The sequence below is a fragment of the Protobothrops mucrosquamatus genome, unplaced genomic scaffold (genome assembly GCF_001527695.2).
Source record: "Protobothrops mucrosquamatus isolate PMUCROS unplaced genomic scaffold, P.Mucros_1.0 scaffold156, whole genome shotgun sequence".
Lineage (NCBI taxonomy): Eukaryota > Metazoa > Chordata > Lepidosauria > Squamata > Viperidae > Protobothrops > Protobothrops mucrosquamatus.
This window is the reverse complement of record NW_015386520.1, coordinates 668,187-688,198: the sequence shown is the minus strand read 5'-3', so window position 1 is coordinate 688,198 and position 20,012 is coordinate 668,187. Positions and strand designations below refer to the sequence as shown.

At 35.4% G+C, this 20,012-nt stretch overlaps 1 protein-coding gene across 1 annotated transcript in view; it reads right to left on the bottom strand.

Moving 5' to 3' along the window:
* BTRC (beta-transducin repeat containing E3 ubiquitin protein ligase) overlaps positions 1 to 20,012 on the bottom strand; it is a 160,466-nt gene that overhangs the window by 86,484 nt on the left and 53,970 nt on the right. The window contains exon 4 of the mRNA XM_015813435.1: positions 1,668 to 1,745. Coding sequence (XP_015668921.1) covers positions 1,668 to 1,745 — 78 coding nt within the window. The remainder of the gene's footprint in view (positions 1 to 1,667; positions 1,746 to 20,012) is intronic.

Sequence of the window (20,012 nt, the reverse complement as noted above, 5' to 3'; positions counted from 1 at the left end):
TTTATCATTGTAGATCAGTCAACGGTAAGGACTTTCCACATTATTTAATCACTCTTCAATATAAGAGAAATATTATTTTACTTGATGAAGGGTTTGGTTAATTCATTAATCTTACTGAAGAGCTATTGTTTTATATGTAGCTTATGGTTGAATTGTGAAGACTTTGGTGCTCTCTGAGCACTGATGTTACCTAGTTGGGTAATGAAATGTCTGCAAGCAAACAAACAAACTCAGAGAATACTAAGGACTCCACATTTTAAACAGCTATAGTTAAGAAAAAAGACATATTTTACAGGGCTGATGTGGTAGTCAGGGTTTTTGATTATATTTTTAAAACATGTTATTGCTGGATTAGCTTGGGTTAGATGATCTATGAGCTCTCAGCTTCTAGCACCATCAATTGCACAGTTAAAATCTCTAATTTGGGAGTAAGAATACTGTGATTATTTGTAAACTATAAAGGACAAATATGTAGGTATTTTAACTCTCCACATAGGTTAATACATCCAGTTTGCCACATAATCTTTGCCATTAAATTTGCAACAGGAACAGCATAAATATGCTGATAATATAAATTGTCCCTGATTTAACTAATAGTTGTAGTGCAGACATAACACTCTTCTTTCTATATTGCAACAGAGTCCTGAGCAAAGAACACAACAAACATCCCATCTATGGCCTGGATGAAAGTAGAATTATTTTCCCTAAAAGAACATGCTTCTTTATTCCTCCTAGATCAGCAGTCCCCAACCTTTTTGGCACTAGGGACCAGTTTTGTGGAAGGTAATTTTTCCACGAACCAGGTGGAATGGTTTTGGTTTCATTCGCTTGCCTGCCATTCACCTTCAGCTGTGTGGCCCAGTTCCTAACAAGCCACAGACAGATACCAGTCCATAGCCAGGGGTTGGAGACCCCTGTCTTAGATCACTGCCTCTCAAAGACATAAACTGTAGATCAAATTAAATTAACCTTACTATTCCAAACATTAGTCAAATCATAATTTTACTTTCATGCAATCCTGAAGTTTCTCAATAGTACTCTGCTAGTAGTTGGCACCAAACACTACTTTGCTATGTATGTAACACAGTAATTGAAGGTTAAGGATATAGCATAACTATAGATAACCTGAGTGTACTGGGATCACTTAACTTTCCTTTCATTGAATTCAAACTGGGACCAGAAATATGTGACTTTTTACTCTGATGTACCTTTAATATTGAATAATTGAATGCTAATTAGTTGTTTACTTGAATTTTACTTGAATTTTTAAGAGGTTAAATAGGTTACAGAAGTCTGAATGGCTATGTTAAACATAAGATGGGAGACTGTTGCCAGGTGAAACCAGAAAATAAAATGACTACAATTTTATCTGTCCAATACACAAGGGACTGCTTTATAGACATTACTGAACCAGGTTAAGATCACAGGGAACAACTCCCAGACTGCTCTATAAAGATTATAGGTTACTTAGATATAGATTAGCTGCTAAAAGTCAGCTTCTGAAGAATACAGAATCTCTTCAAAATTAGCATAATGTTTCAAATTAAAAAGCTGGAACAAAATCATGTCTATTTTTATTTTATAGCTTTTCAGAGATATGTCAGAGAATCCTAGCTGTTTCAAGTAAAGAGGTGGATGGTGTTTGTGAGTTTGAATCAATTTCATACCTGCCTGAGTGCATTCTTCTCGGGAATGATTTTTCTGGGAGGCTCATCGTTATTACAATCTTCTCTTTCAGAGGAAGTCTATACAGAAAATAAAAATAAAAAAGTAATTTAAGTATTCCATTAAGCTGGCTACTTACATAATTAAATAAGCATTTATAATACAGGCAGTCCTCATTTAGCAACCACAATCCATTCTAGTGACAAGGTTGCTAAGAAAATCATGTGACTGAGAGAAAGAGATGCTGCAAAGATCACTGGTTGCTGCTGCCTCATTTAAATAAAGTTCTCCCATGCAGTGATGCCAAAATTACTCTCGTTCTGGTGTGTGTTGTTGTCAATAGAAGAAATTGGGCACAAGTGCATGATGCACTGGTTGGAAAATGATTTTATACTAACAGTTATTACCATCGTATTTGGAAATGCTCAGTTAATAAGGCAATTATTAACTTATAAATGAGGACTACAGTATCTACCTGTGTTGCAAATCAGAAATGTTTTCCAGCTTCTTCTTTCAAATTTCTACAATGCAAAATACTTATTCTTTTACATAACTAAACTGGTATGTCTTACTTTGTGACAGTACAGGATTTAGTACACTGAGATCTCTTTTATGAAATTTAAATGAATGTAACAAAGTGGGCATCCTATAAAACAGAGGTTGGCTTTTAATGTAGCATTTGTGGGGCGCACAATCCAGTTTTTTTATTTAGCTAAATGGCATAGTACCTATCTGCCTGCTATTTTTTCCCCCCAGAAAATAAAATATACCTGTTTTCGGGTAAAATTCTGGTTCTTTGCCTATAGGTGACATTACAGTGTCATCACCCAAACCATGAAACCCTCAGTAGGCAAAATAACCATTTTAAAAAGTAAATCTCTTATTTGTTTTGCAACCAACAGCAGATTTCTCCAATTCTCTATGCTTGCACAGTCTCCATCAGTGTAGTCATTAAAACATGCAACTGCTCTGATCTTACTAGTATTAGGGCAGCTGGTAGAAAAGATCATAGACTTGTAGATATTAACAGACTCTGTGTTCAACCATAGAGGCCTCTCAGTTGCTACCACTGATAATACTGTGATTGTAACAATCATAACAAAGACGATGAAAACAGTATCAGCATTTATTATAACAATATAAATTATAATGGGCTTCAGTGTTGCTTCTTGTTCATTTTTCTGCTCTTATCCCACCCTCCTCTGAGGATAGAGTACCTAGCATTATGTTGAACACTGAAATGAGTTCCTAATCTGAAAAAGGTTCTCTACTCATGATTTTTATATAAGAATGAATATGCATGTAAAGAAAATTGAACTTCAAGGTGGTTTTACTTAAATGGTCTGCTTGTCAGGTCAGCATAAGCTTGAACTAAGCTAGCTCCTACAATGGAAAACATGTTTTATACTACCAAGCCAAGCCACTGTATTTTAGTACTAACTTATTCTGACATACCAGCTGGACCCAGTTTTTACCTAGCTCTGCCACTTGATTCTGTGAAGGTGCCACAAACTAAATCAACTAATGTTTTACCATTTAGCTTCTTCCTTCTTGTCCATGATATTGAGATGACCATGATTATTTCTAGTCACCTATTTCCTAGCAGCAAATGTTTGTTGTCTAAATGATACTAAAAAGCCATGAACAATTATAATTAACTGTATTGTGCTAATTTCTTTAATAATTTGGGAAGCCACATTTTAATTTTTTTCTGGTAGCTAAAAGTGAGATTAAAATGTTTGTAAATAACTGAAGTACATACTAATTTTTGATTGCATTAAAAATAAAAATTCCTACCCAAAACACTCATTTGGATAAAACCCAATAGACAACACAGTGTCTCAGTCATGATTCTTATAGTTTTAAGTACAATTTTAAGTCAGAAGAAAGGTGACTGCTGACATCGTTCCATAAACACAGAAAATATGGGCTAGAAAGAATCAGATAGCAAGTAAGGATAGGAAAAGTTTACACGTTACATTTTTAGGTTGATATTATAGTGTTAATGTGAATGGATTTTTTTTTAACTTTAATTTTGGATCCTATTTTGCTTTGATTTCCTTCTAAGTTATATTACTAAGGGCCCTGGAATTCTATTGCCTTTATGTTGCCCACCCCAACATGCTTGAAGTTTACCAATTTCATCTTGAAACTAAACAGCTAATTTGAAGCCTTTGTTTTATTCATTATCTTTATAGGTGGCAAGACTAAGAGGTTGGCTGAACAAAGACCAGACAATGACTGCCAAGTGCATATGGTGGCTCACAGCTTGCCGTCACCCCATTCTACTGCACCAACACAGCAGACTATTAAAGAGGAGCGCTGCTCATGCACTTTTGTCAGCAAGTTAAGTTACGCTTGGCAAAGGCTGAAAAACTGGAAAACATTAAGCTCTGTAACGGCAGCAAAGATGGAACTCATTGCTTAGAAACTGGAAATCTTAGTGGACAACAAGCCTTAGAACATTTCCAAAATATAATTTCTATCATAAACAATCCCAAGACAGAAAACAATTTTCAAATGCAAGTTGTCTTTTAGCTCAGTTATGCATCCTAAAAGTAAAATAAATATGCACATCTGTGATCAACACTTTCCACTGAATTGCTTGTTGACTTTCTTATAGCAATTTAAGAGGACAAGGGCTAGATTTTTAAATCAGCAAGTCAATTATTTTTCAGAGCAAAAATTAAGAGATTGTTACTACCTTCTACTCTGCTGATAAGTAAAGAGATGCTTTGCAATGAAACACAAGGAAGTTCAAAAACTGTGATTCAATTATTTTTATATATCCCATTCCTGTTGCTAAAACATTCTTCATTTCGAACATGCAATTTAGATAGAAAAGTCATTTTGTTATTGCTATTCTTAAAAACAACTAAATCAGAAATTATATTCTCTCTAATGTATGGATCATAGGATACCATGAATTATCAGATCTTCTGACTCAGTTTACCATATAACATGTGGTCTTTTGCTATTTTCTCCTACATTTAACAATTCAGAAAAAAAGGCAATAATTAATGACATAGTCCCACATGACATCAATGAGTAGGGAATATTCTGAATTATTCTATAATTGCTAAATGGTACTCAAAAAAGTAATGGTATGGTGTGGTTGATATTATTTTTATCTGCTTTAAGGAAGGCCTGGATAAATAAATGTAATATAATCATAAGAAAAACAGAGAAGAATGATTAACTTGTCTAACCTTTCTCCTTGGAAATTTTGTACTCTGATTTCAACCCTAGCATAGTACAAGATTAAAGATAAGAAAGCATCAGAAAATTTAAAGTAACCTAATTTTGTGAGAGATGTGTTCTTCATTCTTATCTCAGTAAGCAGTAAGCAGGCAATACTTAAATTGCTACTTGCAAAGGGGTGGGGTTTTTTTGGTAACAGGGACCTAACAGGAACAGAGTTTTGAGAAAAGTCATTTGTTAGAGAATGCTTCACCTTGTATTAATGAACACAACAAATCTACCTGGCATGCAACCACCTCAACAACCATTGTACACAGTTCTTTCGTGAAATTCAGTCACGCCTCTCCAAAACATCCCTACATAGTTACAATGAAGAATCTGAATATGATAATGCAAATTGTTGCATTAAATTCATCTGTTAGAATCAGAGGCAATAGATGGATTAAAAGCCTTTCAGGATTATTAAAAATGTCTCTTGTCTCAAGCAATAATCTTGCCAATGGAGGTATAGGGGTTTTATTTCCTGAGGATGGGAAAAGTGGAGGCTTGCATTTGTCAGCACTATTAATAAACCATACAGATGCAGCACTTTTTGAAAAATCTATCTATGTGTGAAAGCAAGAAACCATATACTATATACACAGAGAGAGCTTCTTTATGCTTCCAAATCCTTAATCCTGTCTGGAACTGTCAGTGGGGGTTAATGGTAGCTTTGGATAAGAGAATTCCAATCTGGTTGGCAGATGGATAGGTTGGTTATAGCTGCATAACTATGTCTTGCCTACAGGCACAATTCAGAACACTGTTAAAGTAATATAAAGTCACTGTCAAGCTGAACCATTTGGATCGGTAGCAAGGAGAAATAATAATAAAAGGAGTTCATTTCTGGGCCTTGTATATTCATGCTAGTATGCAGAAACTGATTAATTGTCATCATGTGCTGGTCGGCTGCACCTCAGATTCCTACTTCTGGAGTAGATTTTGCATGCTAATATAATCATTTCCCCTCTTGAGACATTAGCAAATAATCAAATGAAAAACTGGATCATAATTTACTGAGATTCAGGCAATTCTCTATGCAAATTTGACTTGTTATTGCTGCTGCCTCGTTAATCTGAATGCCTTTGACAAACTCCTTTGATTTATGAACTCATGACAACTCCAATGTGTATATATTTTGCTAGATTGACATTATCATTAAGAGTGGGTGGACTGAGCTCATATGAATGGCTGATTTTATTCGCTGGTGTCGGCTGCTCAACAGCTGAGCATCTCCTTTGCACAAAGCCCCCAAGCACAAGGCTCTTCCCATCTACCCATCCATTCATCATCTCGATGTTAATTGGCCCAGGCTTTAAGCAAATTTTCAACACGATTTAAAGGCATGATGACACTGATTACTGACCCTCTGCCATACGGTGTCTATTGATTAACCTGACAGAGAGAGAGGATGAGCTTGAGGGGAAGTAAGTGTATGGGGATTTCAAAAGTGTGTATGTGTACATACACACATACAGTGTCTGTGTGTATGTAGGTATATACATATACATATACATACATACATACATACATACATACATACATACATACATACATATATACATACATATATGCATATACATACACAATGCAGATAAAATGTTTATTATTAGTCATTATCCCAGGAATAATCTTTAAAGCCTTGAAGGACTACACTCACTAATTAAAATGCAGGCTGCTTTGAGAGAATAAATATCATGTCAAATATCATATTAGACTGTAGAAGCAGACAAAACTAAATGATAGAATTAACTGTGTCTAGTCATCATGAGCACTATTGGTATGCAGAAGTGAAAATCAGCAACAGCACAATCAGCTCACAGTTAATTCCTTAAGTAACTCAAGGACAATTAAAGAGATAGAATACAACATTCCAGACACTTTGATAAACTCACATTTGATCTTTCAATACAGAAGAGGGTTTGGGGGAGGGAATCTAAGTTGAATTTCACCATCGTATGGGACAGCGGAAGTAAGGACTGGAAAATTCATTTGAATTACCTTGTGACTCTGCCCATAGCACACATTTAAGAGGAAGGGGAAATAAATACTAATTTAATAGTTGCAGAAGAGTAAAGTTACTACAGTCTTGTTACTGTAAAGGGACCATCAACCTCTCAGTTTCCTATGTGAGCATTGGCAGTTTATAAATTTAGAAAAATATTGACCTGAAAAATTGATAGATGTGTGACATAATCTTTGCAATGTTTGAAATTTCTGAAGAATGAGAATATAGATAAAACATCTCCAAATCATAAAACTAGTACAAGTTAAAGAAAATGGTTTGAACAGTAGAGTTCTCCAGTGAGAACATGTAAACAAAGTATGTAATTCATTACCATAAAGTATGATAATCCCCAACTTTGAATTGTCAATTGTGAAATCAAGAGGAGTGGGAGAGGCAGGAGAAAATGGGGAAAATATTTTTCTCTGAAGCATTTTTTTTTGCTGTAAGAACTGAATAAATTTTTACTAATATTTAAAAGTTATACATTAAAATGTTACAAAAAGTATTCTTACGTTACTATCCAGCCTTTACTACCCAAAGTAATTTCTGAAACTATATAATAGAAATGTTTTACATAAACCTATTTACAAAGAGACTCCTTACAGCACATATATATTGTGTATAATCATTTATTTATCCTATGGATATTGAATGTTAATATACTCCCTATATCTCTAAGTGGTCAGAGATAAACACAAATATTGGCTTGAAAATAGTCACTAGATCAGGGCTCCTCAACCGTGGCAACTTTAAGACTTGTGGACTTCAACTCCCAGAATTCCTCCGCCAGTTATTCTGGGAGTTGACGTCCACAAGTCTTAAAGTTGCCAAGGTTGAGCACCTCTGTACTAGATTACAGATCCTAGCTTGTCCAGAGCATCAGGAAGATGTTTGGGACAAGACTGAGCTTCAGCTGCACTTGTGACATACAAACCAAAATGTGCCAAATGTGTCCTTATAATTAGCAGGGAATGCTGATCTTGGCAAAGGCACATCTAAGGCTGCTAACCTAGTGTATTAGCTAACTTAATACAAAAGTATTATACAAAAGTTTAATTCCCAGCCATGATAGGTAACGGAAGTCAATTATCTGTCACCTTACCACCAATAACCACAGCATATGAAAGACTGCACTTTGGAATTTAAGAAGAGTAAATGAATTAATCAATGAAGAAAATGAAAGAACAAACTATAGATAACAACAAAATTGAAGAACACACACAGAAAACCTAAGGTTTAGGTATAGTTGTAAAGGACTAATTTATGATAAAATATAAATTGGAGTCATCTAATTATTACCAGTATATGTGAACGGAAGAATCTACATAGGCTGGTAATACAGGTGGTCCTTGTCTTACAAACATTCGTTTAGTGATTATTCAAAGTTAAAAGTGTACTGGGAAAAGTGACTTATGACCGTTTTTCACATTTACGACTGTTGCAGCATCCCTGTGATCATGTGATCAAAATTTGGACGCTTGGCAACTTGCATGTATTTATGACAGTTGCAGTGCCCCAGAGTCATGTGATCACCTTTTGCGACCCTCTGACAAGCAAACTCAATAGGGAAGCCAAATTCACTTAACAACCGTGTTACCAACAACTGCAGTGTTTCACTTAACAACTGTGGCAAGAAAGAGGCATTATATTGGCAAGAAATAAAGCAATTTTAAAAATGTTCCCAAAAACATTTTTTTGAAACAAAACTTAATTACTAAGCTGAAGGGACCTTCAATTTAAATGACGATATTTGCATAAGTAAATAAGAGCCATAGAACATAATTTCAGTGACTTTTATTTATGTAAGTAAATAAGAGTCTTAGAATATAATTTTCCACAATTGCTTTTTTCTAATCAGGACATTTAATTATTTTTGCTAATTCAGACTACTGTACTAGAGCTGTTTCATAATATTTCTTAATAAGAGGTTAGATTACTGTAAAAACCTAAAGGTCATTAAGGCATATCAGCTTCTAAAATCCTCTTCATCTTCCATTTTTTTTAGCAGAAGGGCCTAATATTCTATTTACCAGTACTTATTTAAAATCACATGCTAGGAAAAGCAAAAGGCCCAAAAACCTGTTGAATTTAAGTTACAACTATTGTTGGTAAAAGTGCAAATACCTAAACCCCAATCTGCAGCTTAGTTTAATCTTGGAACAGTAGTAATACAACAATGTAGCAAATCAACTGGAACTAGTTTTTGTTCATTGGATCCGCTGCAATTCTTTTGCATTACAAATGAGTATTTTTAAAATGCTATATCCTAGCACATAGAATAATAAAATTTAAAAATGAAACGCAATGAAATTCAAGACTTTTTCTGAGTATTAGCAAAGGCATACAGGGTGTTTTTCTTGTATAGCAGAAAGCAGGGTTAAGGATCTATACTACAATGCCAAGAAACATTCAAAAACATTTTTCTAGAATTAACAAGAGGCAATAAGATTCAAGAGACCTGAGGAAATGTAAGAAAAACGTTGCATTAACGTTCTGTATTCACAGGTTCATAGTCTCTTCTTAGTATTTATTATGGCTTCATCTGCAGGAGAACAGCAGGTACTCAATTAATGTACTATCACAGTGATGGCGAACCTTTTAGAGACCGAGTGCCCAAACTGCAACCCAAAACCCACTTATGCATCGTCGGGTGCTGGGTGGGTGTGGCCCATTGGATTGGATTGGCCCATTGGGTTGGCGTGGCTGCGGTGGTAATGGCAGACTGGATGGGACTAAAAAGTTCAATCAATCAATTCCAACTTTGCAAGATCTTTTTTTTTCCCCGTGAGAGTTGAAATTGACTGATTGATTGAACTTTTTTTTTTTTTTTTGCACACTGCAGCGGAGGCCTAAAGCGAAAAGGTTTTATAAAACCCAGCTGAAGGCCTAGGACTGGGACGAAGGCGCGCGTGCCCACAGAGAGGGCTCTGAGTGCCACCTCTGGCACTCGTGCCATAGGTTCGCCACCACTGTACTATCAGATTTGCTAGTTTCATTGCACCTTTTGTGTCATATTCACAAAGACTAGTTCACTTTGTTATCTATTATATGACCTTACATGTTATTATCTTTTAAAATAACCGAACCCTCATTTCCAACTCTGTTTATAAAATATATAATCATAGTTCAGATTATAGTAGTCCATATGATGGTTTATCTCTAGTTCAATACAGTAAGCAAATCCATTCACTGTGATTTATAAAACAAAATGGTCAGATTTGCACATCATGCTAACAGCAAAAACATGTCTTATGTCTTATTATTACATGTAGATCAGATGTCCTATTTTTGAATTCTCATGACCAGTAGTAAATACAAAACTAACTAGGTACCAGTAGGTTTGAAATATGCATCACTGTAGAACTTAGATATAGAAACATCTAAACCTTGTGATTCAAGATCAGGTGTCTATTCTAATTTGTTCTTAATCAGTATTACTCCCTTGTAGAACTCCAAGTTTCTTATGGACTGTTATTGCAAATAAATTACTTGGGGGGTTCTTTCAGATTACTATATTGCAAGTTTCTTTAGAATGTTTCCTGGTATCCCGCTATTTCAATTCTATTTTGTACGAAACAGTTGAATCACAGTGGAAGCTAAAGTCTGAAATGCTGTCCTGAATAGCAAGATAGTACAACCTAAATTTGATCTATAGCTCCCATTTTTGTTTTCAATTTGAGATCCTCCAAATAGTGAGATAGACTTGCAGGCATCTGAGCCATCTTCCTATTTAGTTTTTTTCCCTACTAAGCAATATTATCTTTTTCCTATGTGAAATGTACAGATTTCAAGTCATTATTAGCCATCACTGAATTAATAAAGATACTTTTGTTGCTTACTGGCATAAGTATCAGTAAGCAGGAAAAAAATTCCAGAAAGTTGGTTCTAGGTCAGGGGTAGGCAACCTTGGCTCTTTTATGACTCGTGGACTTCAATTCCCAGAATTCCTGAGCCAGCCATGCTGGCTCAGGAATTCTGGGAGTTGAAGTCCACAAGTCATAAAAGAGCCAAGATTGCCTACCCCTGTTCTAGGTAATTATATAGAGTCCTCAACATACATACATTCATTTAGTGACTGTTCAAAATTACAACAGCACTAAAAAGTGACTTATGATCAGTCTTCATACTTATGACAATTGCAGCATCCCCATAGGCATACAATCAAAATTTAGGCACTTGACAAATGCATGTATTTATGACAGCTGCACTGTCCTGGAGTCATGTGATCACCATTTGTAACCTTCCCAGCTGGTTTCCGACAAGCAAAGTCAATGGGGGAAGCCTGATTAATTTAACTACTGCCTGATTCACTTAATAACTCCAGTGATTTGCTTAACAACTGTGGCAAAAGAGGTTGTAAAAGGGGGCCTGACTCATTTAACAACTGTCTTGCTTAACAAAAAAAATTTTGGACTCAATTGTGATCATAAGTCAAGGACTATCCATAGACAATGCATTCCTGTTCAACTACAAAATAGAACTCTTACTGAATTCACAATATCTATTGAGACAGTCATTTATATTCATCAAAAACCACGAAGGAATGTAAAATACCAATACTTAGAACGTAAGTATTGAAAAAGTAGCATTAAGATACTATAACTAGAAAGTAAGGAAAGTCATTAATATAACTAGAGGTAGTTCGCAACTTACAGTCATTCTTTTAACAACTATTTGAAGTTATGATAGCGCTGAAAAAAAAAAACCTTACAACTGGTCCTCATACTTATAGATGTCCCGGTGGTCACATCATGATCAAAATTCAGGCCCTTTGGCAACTGGCATGTATTTATGATGGGATCATTTGACCTTCCCAGGGACTTCTGACAAGCAAAGTGAATGGAGGAAGCTGGATTCACTTAATGACTGTGGTGATTGTCAGCCTTTCCAGGTAAACCAGATAAGAATCATGACTACATGAGCTAAATCTATTGTAAGGCTACATTAACATAATCTTACAAGTCTGAATATACAAAACTTCCTCGTATTGCTTTTAACTGCTTGATCCATTAGGGCAGATCCTTTCTAAGTTTCTTTCTCTGACTGGTAAGCCACGAAGGGGTGGGGGATTCTTGCCTCTCTTATCTGATGCTAGGTAGCATTTCTTACCCTCTTCCCTCAAAGTCATTCCCACATTCCATTACATCGATTCACTTAAGAACTGTGGTAAAGAAAGGTCGTAATCAGGCACGACTCACTAAATGACAGTATTGCTTGGCAATGGAAGTTCCAGTCCTAATTTTGGTTATAAGTTGAGGACAACCTTATTGCTGCACTACAACAACTTCTACTGTTCAAAAGAAATTGCTTCATGAAGTTAAGGGGCCATTGGTCTTAGACCTACCTATCAAAAGAACTGACCACTAATAAACCATACCTGAGTTGAACAAAGATTACCACCATAGTGAATATAGGAATACATAAAGTATACTCATATAGTGACATATGAATGATTCTTAAAAAAATCATTTCAAGAAAGAAATATGGTAATATTATATTGAGTGTGGAACAAGATCCCATGTTAATCAAATAATGGTGGCTATCCCAGCCACTTACTAGATCATAATCTTACAAATATAAACTTTGAATAACAGAAGTCTCACTTTGGAATACAAGCAAGCAAGAGCTTGAAGAGCAAACACTGTTTCCTCATTAGCAGTCATAGACGTAAGAGTTTTTCTATGAATCCTTCAAAGAACTGCAGCAAAGAATGTAGAACATAGTAGTTCTTATTCACATACAGTTAGATTTTTAGTTTCTATCAGAAAGAAAACAACTTTAAGCCGTGGTATATTAAAAGCCACTATTCACTCTATCTTGCTTGGACATGAGTGGCCTACTAAATTTACAACATATCTGTTTTAGTTAACTGTTTTATTTAACTTCTGAACAGGGAGGGGACCAGGAGAAAAGCAAAATGTACTTAAATGCTGGGCTCCCCCCCCCTTGGGCTGAATGCCTTTCATCCAATAAGGCATTCAAAGCAGTGACCCAGCAAATAGATTGAAAAAGCAATCTTCCATCTGAGTGCCACATTATCCTTCCTATTCAGTATTCTCTATGAGTGATCTCAATCAAGTGGATGTGTGTGTAAGAGACAGCGCAGCCCATTGCTGGGTTAATTAAACATTTGACTTTAACACCATCCCATCATTAAGCAAATAAAAACAGATAACTCAAATCACACTTCATATACAAAATACACAACACACATCAAAAATTTAGAGAACCCCTACCCCCTTGAGAAGTTTTGTCAGGAAAATAATCAGTTTAAATCCTTGCTGGTTTATCAATTATTCCATTGATTAAAATGGGGCAATTATGCAAGAGACTAGATTGCCATATGGGATCAACATCAAAGAAAGGCTAAAAAATAGTTTGGAAACATGAAGAGATGAATATGAGCTATTATAACTTACTTGAGATACACAAACAGGAAAATTTATTTTTTGATTGTTTTGATGTATTACATGTTTATTTTAATTATTTTTGAATGCATATCATAGAAGCCAGGCACGTATCTCTACATTTTCATAAAGAAACATTATATTTTATTGACAATGATTAAACAATTGAACAATGATGCACATTTTCACATAATTCTTTATTGAACTAATGTACAAACAACTTACAATTATGGCCACAGACATTTCTTCATCATCATCTGCATAACGTATAATTTGAGGACTAAGGCATCTATGTAAATTTGGGAATAAGGAGATTTATTTTATTCTCTGAATTCTCTTATCTTGGAATGATTATTTCTAGAAAAATATTGTTTGTTAAAAGTTTCTACTTCAAACTTTTAAACTCACATAAATATTGAAATAAATAGATGGCTAAAAATGTCCATGAGTTTATGGGGTAAAATAAGTACCGTTAAAGAATAAACATTATATTGATATATTGTATATCTCAAGAAATGCTTTTATGTTAATTTGTCTTAGATACGTAATTATCAAGAAAACTTTTGAAGACATATAGATACCAAGGAATTATCTGAACTGCAACTTCCATATGAAAATTGGGTGGTGTTGTTGTTGTTTTTTTAGTTTTTTTGATGTTCAATATTATCACTTTCACTCACATTTTTCTTTTGGAGCTGAATGCATACAAATTTACTTCAAAAGCCATAATGGCACAACTAGAAAATTATTACCTGATCTCTTTTATACCAAAGACCTGGTTCTTCTTTTAATCAGAATTCAGTTGTTTTTTTTCAGCATTTAAGGCTACAAGACATATTAGAAAAATCTGGAATTGGACCTTTAGGTTTGATTCCTGTTCATATAAACAAGTGACACTTTGGAATGATTCTAATTTAACATTTATAGGTAAATGTTATTCTGTGGTAGCTGTTGAATATTTGGGCAGAAAATGGTATTACAATTCTTGTCCAGCTTACACGTAGTACTTGACTTATGACCATTCTTTTAAAGTTATGACCATTTAAAGTTAAGACAGTGCTGACAAAAGTTACTTATGACCAACCCTCATACTTATAACCATCACTGTGTCCATGTAATCATGTGATCAAAATTCAGGATCTTGACAACTATCATGTATTTACAATAGTTGCAGTGTCCCAGGGTCATGTGATTGCCATTTGCAACTATCCCAGGGGATTTTCCAGCAAAGTCAATGGGGGAAATCTGGTTCGCTTAATCTACAAAAAAGTTGTCAAATTGGATGCAACTCACTTAACAACCACAGTGCTTAGTCCCAATTGTGCCTGCAAGTTGAGGACTAACCATATTAATGAGTCCTTGAAAAATGTTTCTTTTTGCAAGAATTTGGATTGTCTAAAACTACTGAAAGACAATGTATTCAATTAAAGTACCTTCTGGTTTCTCAGTTTTGAAACTAATTAAGTTAGCAGCGTCTGAAACACCAAAATTAGTTTTGGAAGTATTTTGGAAAAGTGTAAACTACAGTTTACTTCCATGGACGGCTAAAGAGTATTATAAGACACAAAACCGTGACCTGTTGGGTCATTGTTTCAGAGATATCTCCATACCAACACTCACACATCCTCCCCAACCCAAACTGCATCTCTGGTGCATCCTCCATGACCTGCACAGTGCTTCTCACACACACACCTGTATCCTTATGCATCCTCCCTGACCCATGCAGTGCCTCTCATGCATTCCTTTGCACTCTTGCACACACCTGATTTGCACAGAGCTTCTCGCACACCGCTGTGCACCCTCCATGACCCATGCAACTTGCTCTCTCCCTTGTGCACCCAACAACTCCCCTTCACCCCCCTCACTTTCCCACCTGGCAGCAGCCGCTTATTTACCTTCCAGCTTCCCCATTGACTTTTCTTGTGGAAAGTTGGGAGGTAGCACTGAAAATAATGATATCACCATAATTGACCATGGCACAACTTTGCTAAATTTCAATCCCATATGAGTGATGGATCCCAGATGCATCCTGTAAGTTTGCCCACTTGAGATATGTTGATTCAAAACTTTTTGCCCTAGGTCCTAGGATGTACCATTTCACTCAAATGAAGGTCAAACAATCAGACATAAGAGTTTTAGTAGTATATTGATTGATAATGTGCAAGAAATTTGCCATGCAGAGTTGGAATATTCTATTTTAAAACATGGATAATTTTGTATTTTGGAGAATATTCATTATGTTTTTAAAGGTAAGACCAACTCATCAAAATGTTATTTGTATACTTTCTGGCCACCTAAAAGGATGCTTAAGAAGGCCTAGATGTTAACCTTTCTACAGCAGAGTTGTAATACAAAACGATTTTGTGTCCTCCCCTAACTTTTTTGAGATCTACTATATGGATTAACATTTGAAAAAATTGGAAAATGTATCATATGAGTTAACAATTTGAAGCACAGTTAATAATCAGAACCACTGAACTATATCTCAGAACCACTGAACTATATCTTTCAAAGATCCTGGAGCACTGGGGAACTACCAGAGGACTGGAAAAGACTGATATAGTTCCCATCTTCAAAAAAGGGAAAAAAATGGATCCAGGAAACTACAGACCTATCAGCCTGACCTCAATACCTGGGAAGATTCTGGAAAAGATAGTCAAGCAACGAATTAGTGAACACCTAGAGGCAAACAAAGCCAACATGGGTTTGTCAAAAACAGATCATGCCAGACAAATCTTACTGCATACTTTGACCAGGTGACAAAATTAGTGGACCAGAGGAATGCTGTAGATATAATTTACTTGGACTTTACTTGCCACAAAAAAGAGGCAGTCAAGCTATTCTCCAAAGCACCTGAAGGCAGGACAAGAAGCAATGGATGGAAACTAATCAAAGAGAGAAGCAACCTAGAACTAAGGAGAAATTTCCTGACAGTTAGAACAATTAATCAGTAGAACAACCTGCCTCCAGAAGCTGTGAATGCTCTAACACTGGAAGTTTTTAAGAAGAGACTGGACAGCTATTTGTCTGAAATTGTATGGGGTTTCCTGCCTGAGGATGGGGTTGGACTAGAAGACCTCCAAGGTCCCTCCCAACTCTCTTAATATTATTAAGCTATGTGCCTATCTTGCATGGATTCCAGTTAACAACAACAATATGACCTGTAACGAAGCCATCTCAAAGAATACACTAGCTTATATTGGCTTTGCTATAAGATAAAATATTTCAATCTTCATGAATCAACACAACCATTTTTTCTTGATTTCCCATATCCACATATATGCTTGCCGACTCCTCATTCTCATAAAATTTGGGGAAACCTACCTAAGAGAATAAGTAGGCCGTGGGCTACAATTGGGGGACCACACATGGTTGTTATAGAAATGGCTAATATTTATTAAACATGTCAAAGTAAAAAGTTGAGGCTGTAATTTTACTTTGTATTCTACTTTACTGAAAAAAATTAGATGTCAATGCTTTTTTTTCTTTTCCTTTATCCTATACTACTACTTTTCCTTTCTTTCCCTTCCCCATTTCTCTACTATCTTTATTTTCATTTTTATATTATGATTGTGCGTGTATGAATGCACTCTCATTACACATCTCTTATGCACTAGTTTATTAGTGCATTATTTCTTCTCACCTTCTTCTCCCTATTTCTTCTTCTTTACATTAACATTGCCAGAAATTTTACAGTCACCTTAAATTCAACTACGGTAAGCAACCCCTGAATAACATAGGTCACATACATTTCAGGCATATCTGCTTTCACCATCCCTGTTTCCCATAGAAACCTCACTTGGGATGGAGTTTTCATTATGACAAGTCTAGTTTAAAAATTAATGTTAATGTTAATAAAAGAAAACTCATAGAAATAATAGCAGATATAATAGCAGAAATAATAGTAGATTCAACTAGTCTCTTAAGCTGTCATATGTATACAAAATCTGATAATTAGCTTAGTTAACTAAAAAAAGCAGTGAAGATAGTATCGCAGTACGTAACAAAGTATCTGTAAGATCTACATGTATGTTATCATATTAAATAAAAAACCAAGTTGATAATAAAGAACCAAGTAATTGACTCAGATGAAACTGCCATAAATTAGTTGGAAATCTAAAGGAGAAAAAAATCATAAAAAACAGAAAGAAAAAGTGTACATTACTGTACATAAGTTACACATATAAGCTCCAAAGGACTACATGCAAATCCAATTGTACTTTAAAGGTTTTTATTTTTTCCCCTTCAGATCTCCCATCTTTCACAAGCCATCTTAAAAACAAAACAAAAAGTCTCCTTATATTAACATGCTGTATTTTACCCTCACCACTAGAAATACTAAGGGTACGATTTGTAATTGTATTCTTTTAAGAGGTTTGTTCTCTGCAGCTGTTTTCTGCTTGCAGTGTATTTTGTGTAATCAGCACATCATCATAAATACATTGGCTGTTCCCCTGAGGGGAGCTGTCAGTGTTTAATTTACAGAACAACCTGGCCAATGTGAATTCTAACGTTACATCACTAAAGCAAAGAGTAACCATACACAAGGAAAATGGGAGGGGAAAAAAAAGAGGTTTCTATGAATTTTTATGTCAAGAACTAGTCCCAGGACAATTTAGGTTCAGAAATAGATTGTTTTAAAAAGCTTTTTGCACAGTATATAAAATGGATTCTTTACTGCCTATAACTTAACACTCCCCTGCAGGCATTAAGGCAAGTTGGCCTTGCTACAAAAAAGACTTCTGTTTCCAATCAGCAGGAGGCAGTAAGGCTCCCTTAAGAAAATAATGCTTTCCAAAAATTAATGAATGGTGTTACAACTAATTCTAATCTCTTTGGTTAAATGATGAAGCACCAAGGTACTCCAAGTTTTTGATTCATGTGTTGTCCATCAATTTCTGATATTAAGATGCGTTCTCTAAGAGTAAATCTTGTAAATATCCCTTTATCTTCTTTTCAATTGCTTTATGCAACAGCATATTAAATTTCCATTTCAGCCTAATGATCAACAACGGTTTGACTATCTCCTTTTCTAAAAAGCACAGCACAATCCCAGTCTGGAAAATGTAACTATTAATACACTTCTGAATCACTACAAATACCTAGACATCCTTCAAGCTGACAATATCGAACACACCAAAATCAAGAAGGAGGTTAGAAGTGAATACATCATGGGTGAAGTCCAAGTTCAGTGGAGGAAATACCACTAAGGCAATTAACACCTGGGCATTACACAGCTGGAATAGTGGAACGGATTCAAGCAGAACTAAAAATAGCTGGGTAGGAAGATCACAAAAAATAATGATAATGAATCATGCCCTTCATCCATGCAGTGATGTTGACAGACTCTACTTACCAATGAAAATAGATGGGTGCAGAATGTTGCAAGTGCATTGGAAGAATATCTGAAGGACAGTGAAGAACATGCACAGAAGCTAGAACACCATGAAGGCTTAATGAGTACCAGAAAGACCAAAGTGATCTACAAGAAAGACCAAAAGAAGAATAGAAAAGAAACTTGGCAAGGCAAAGTGTTTATGACCAATGAAAAAAAATAACAGGCAAAGCAGATAACAACCAGACCTGGTAATGACTAAGAGCGGGAAAGTTGAAGAAAGAGACAGAGGGGCTAATTCTGGCTGCGCAAGACCAAGCCTTAAGAACAAATGCACACAGAACCAGAATTGAGAAGACAGCAACAGACAGCAAGTGTCACCTATGCAAAGAAGCTGAAGAAACAGTGGATCAACTGGTTAGCTGCTACAAGAAGATCCCATAGACTGACTACAAACAATGACATGACAATGCTATAATGGTGCACTGGAAGATCTGCAAGAAATATCATTTGCCTGCAAGCAAACTGGTAGGACCATAAAATACGGAAAGTAATAGGAAACGAAGAAACTAAAGCACTCTGGGCATTTAGACTTCAAACAGGCATCTGTCACATAACAGCCCAGACTTAATGACTGTTGATAAGAAAGACAAAAAGGTCTGGATAGTGGACTTGGCACCTGGAGCAAGCAGAATAGAAGAGAAAGAACTGGAGAAGAAAGCAAAAAATACAATGACCTGCAAAAAGAAATAGAACAACTGTGGCAAAAGAAAGCAAAGGTAGTACACCAATAGTGATAGGCACCTTGGGTGTAATCCCAAAACAACTGGAGCACCACTTGAACACCATCAGCATTGACAAATTCACCATCAGTCAATTGAAAAAGGCCATTTATTGGGAATAGCTTACATCCTGCAACAATACCTCTAACATCATCAAGCATTCACATCTGCCTATCTCTGGTTCTTGGGAAGGACTCAATAGGTGGATAAAAATGCCAAATCTAGTTTGAACATTTGGCTGACTCTGCAACATATATACAGTTAGAACCATATACAGTTAAGCAATATTTGGAAAAGGTAATTCATTGGAATTAAATTAGAAAACTGCATTTCTCTTAATAGTTTCACTATTCTCCCCACACCTAGATCCACAAATGCAATCTTTTAAGAACCTCAATAGTTAAATTTTCCTTAAAATACCATCCTACGAAATCTCTCAGTATTTCTCTTACAAGTAAAATATGGCAGCTATTATCTAAACACTTTCAGATATGCATATTTAGAAGTATATTTTGCCAACTTAAATATTTTCATCCAAATTAATAAAGACAGGGTCAAGTCTCATTTGGGTGATA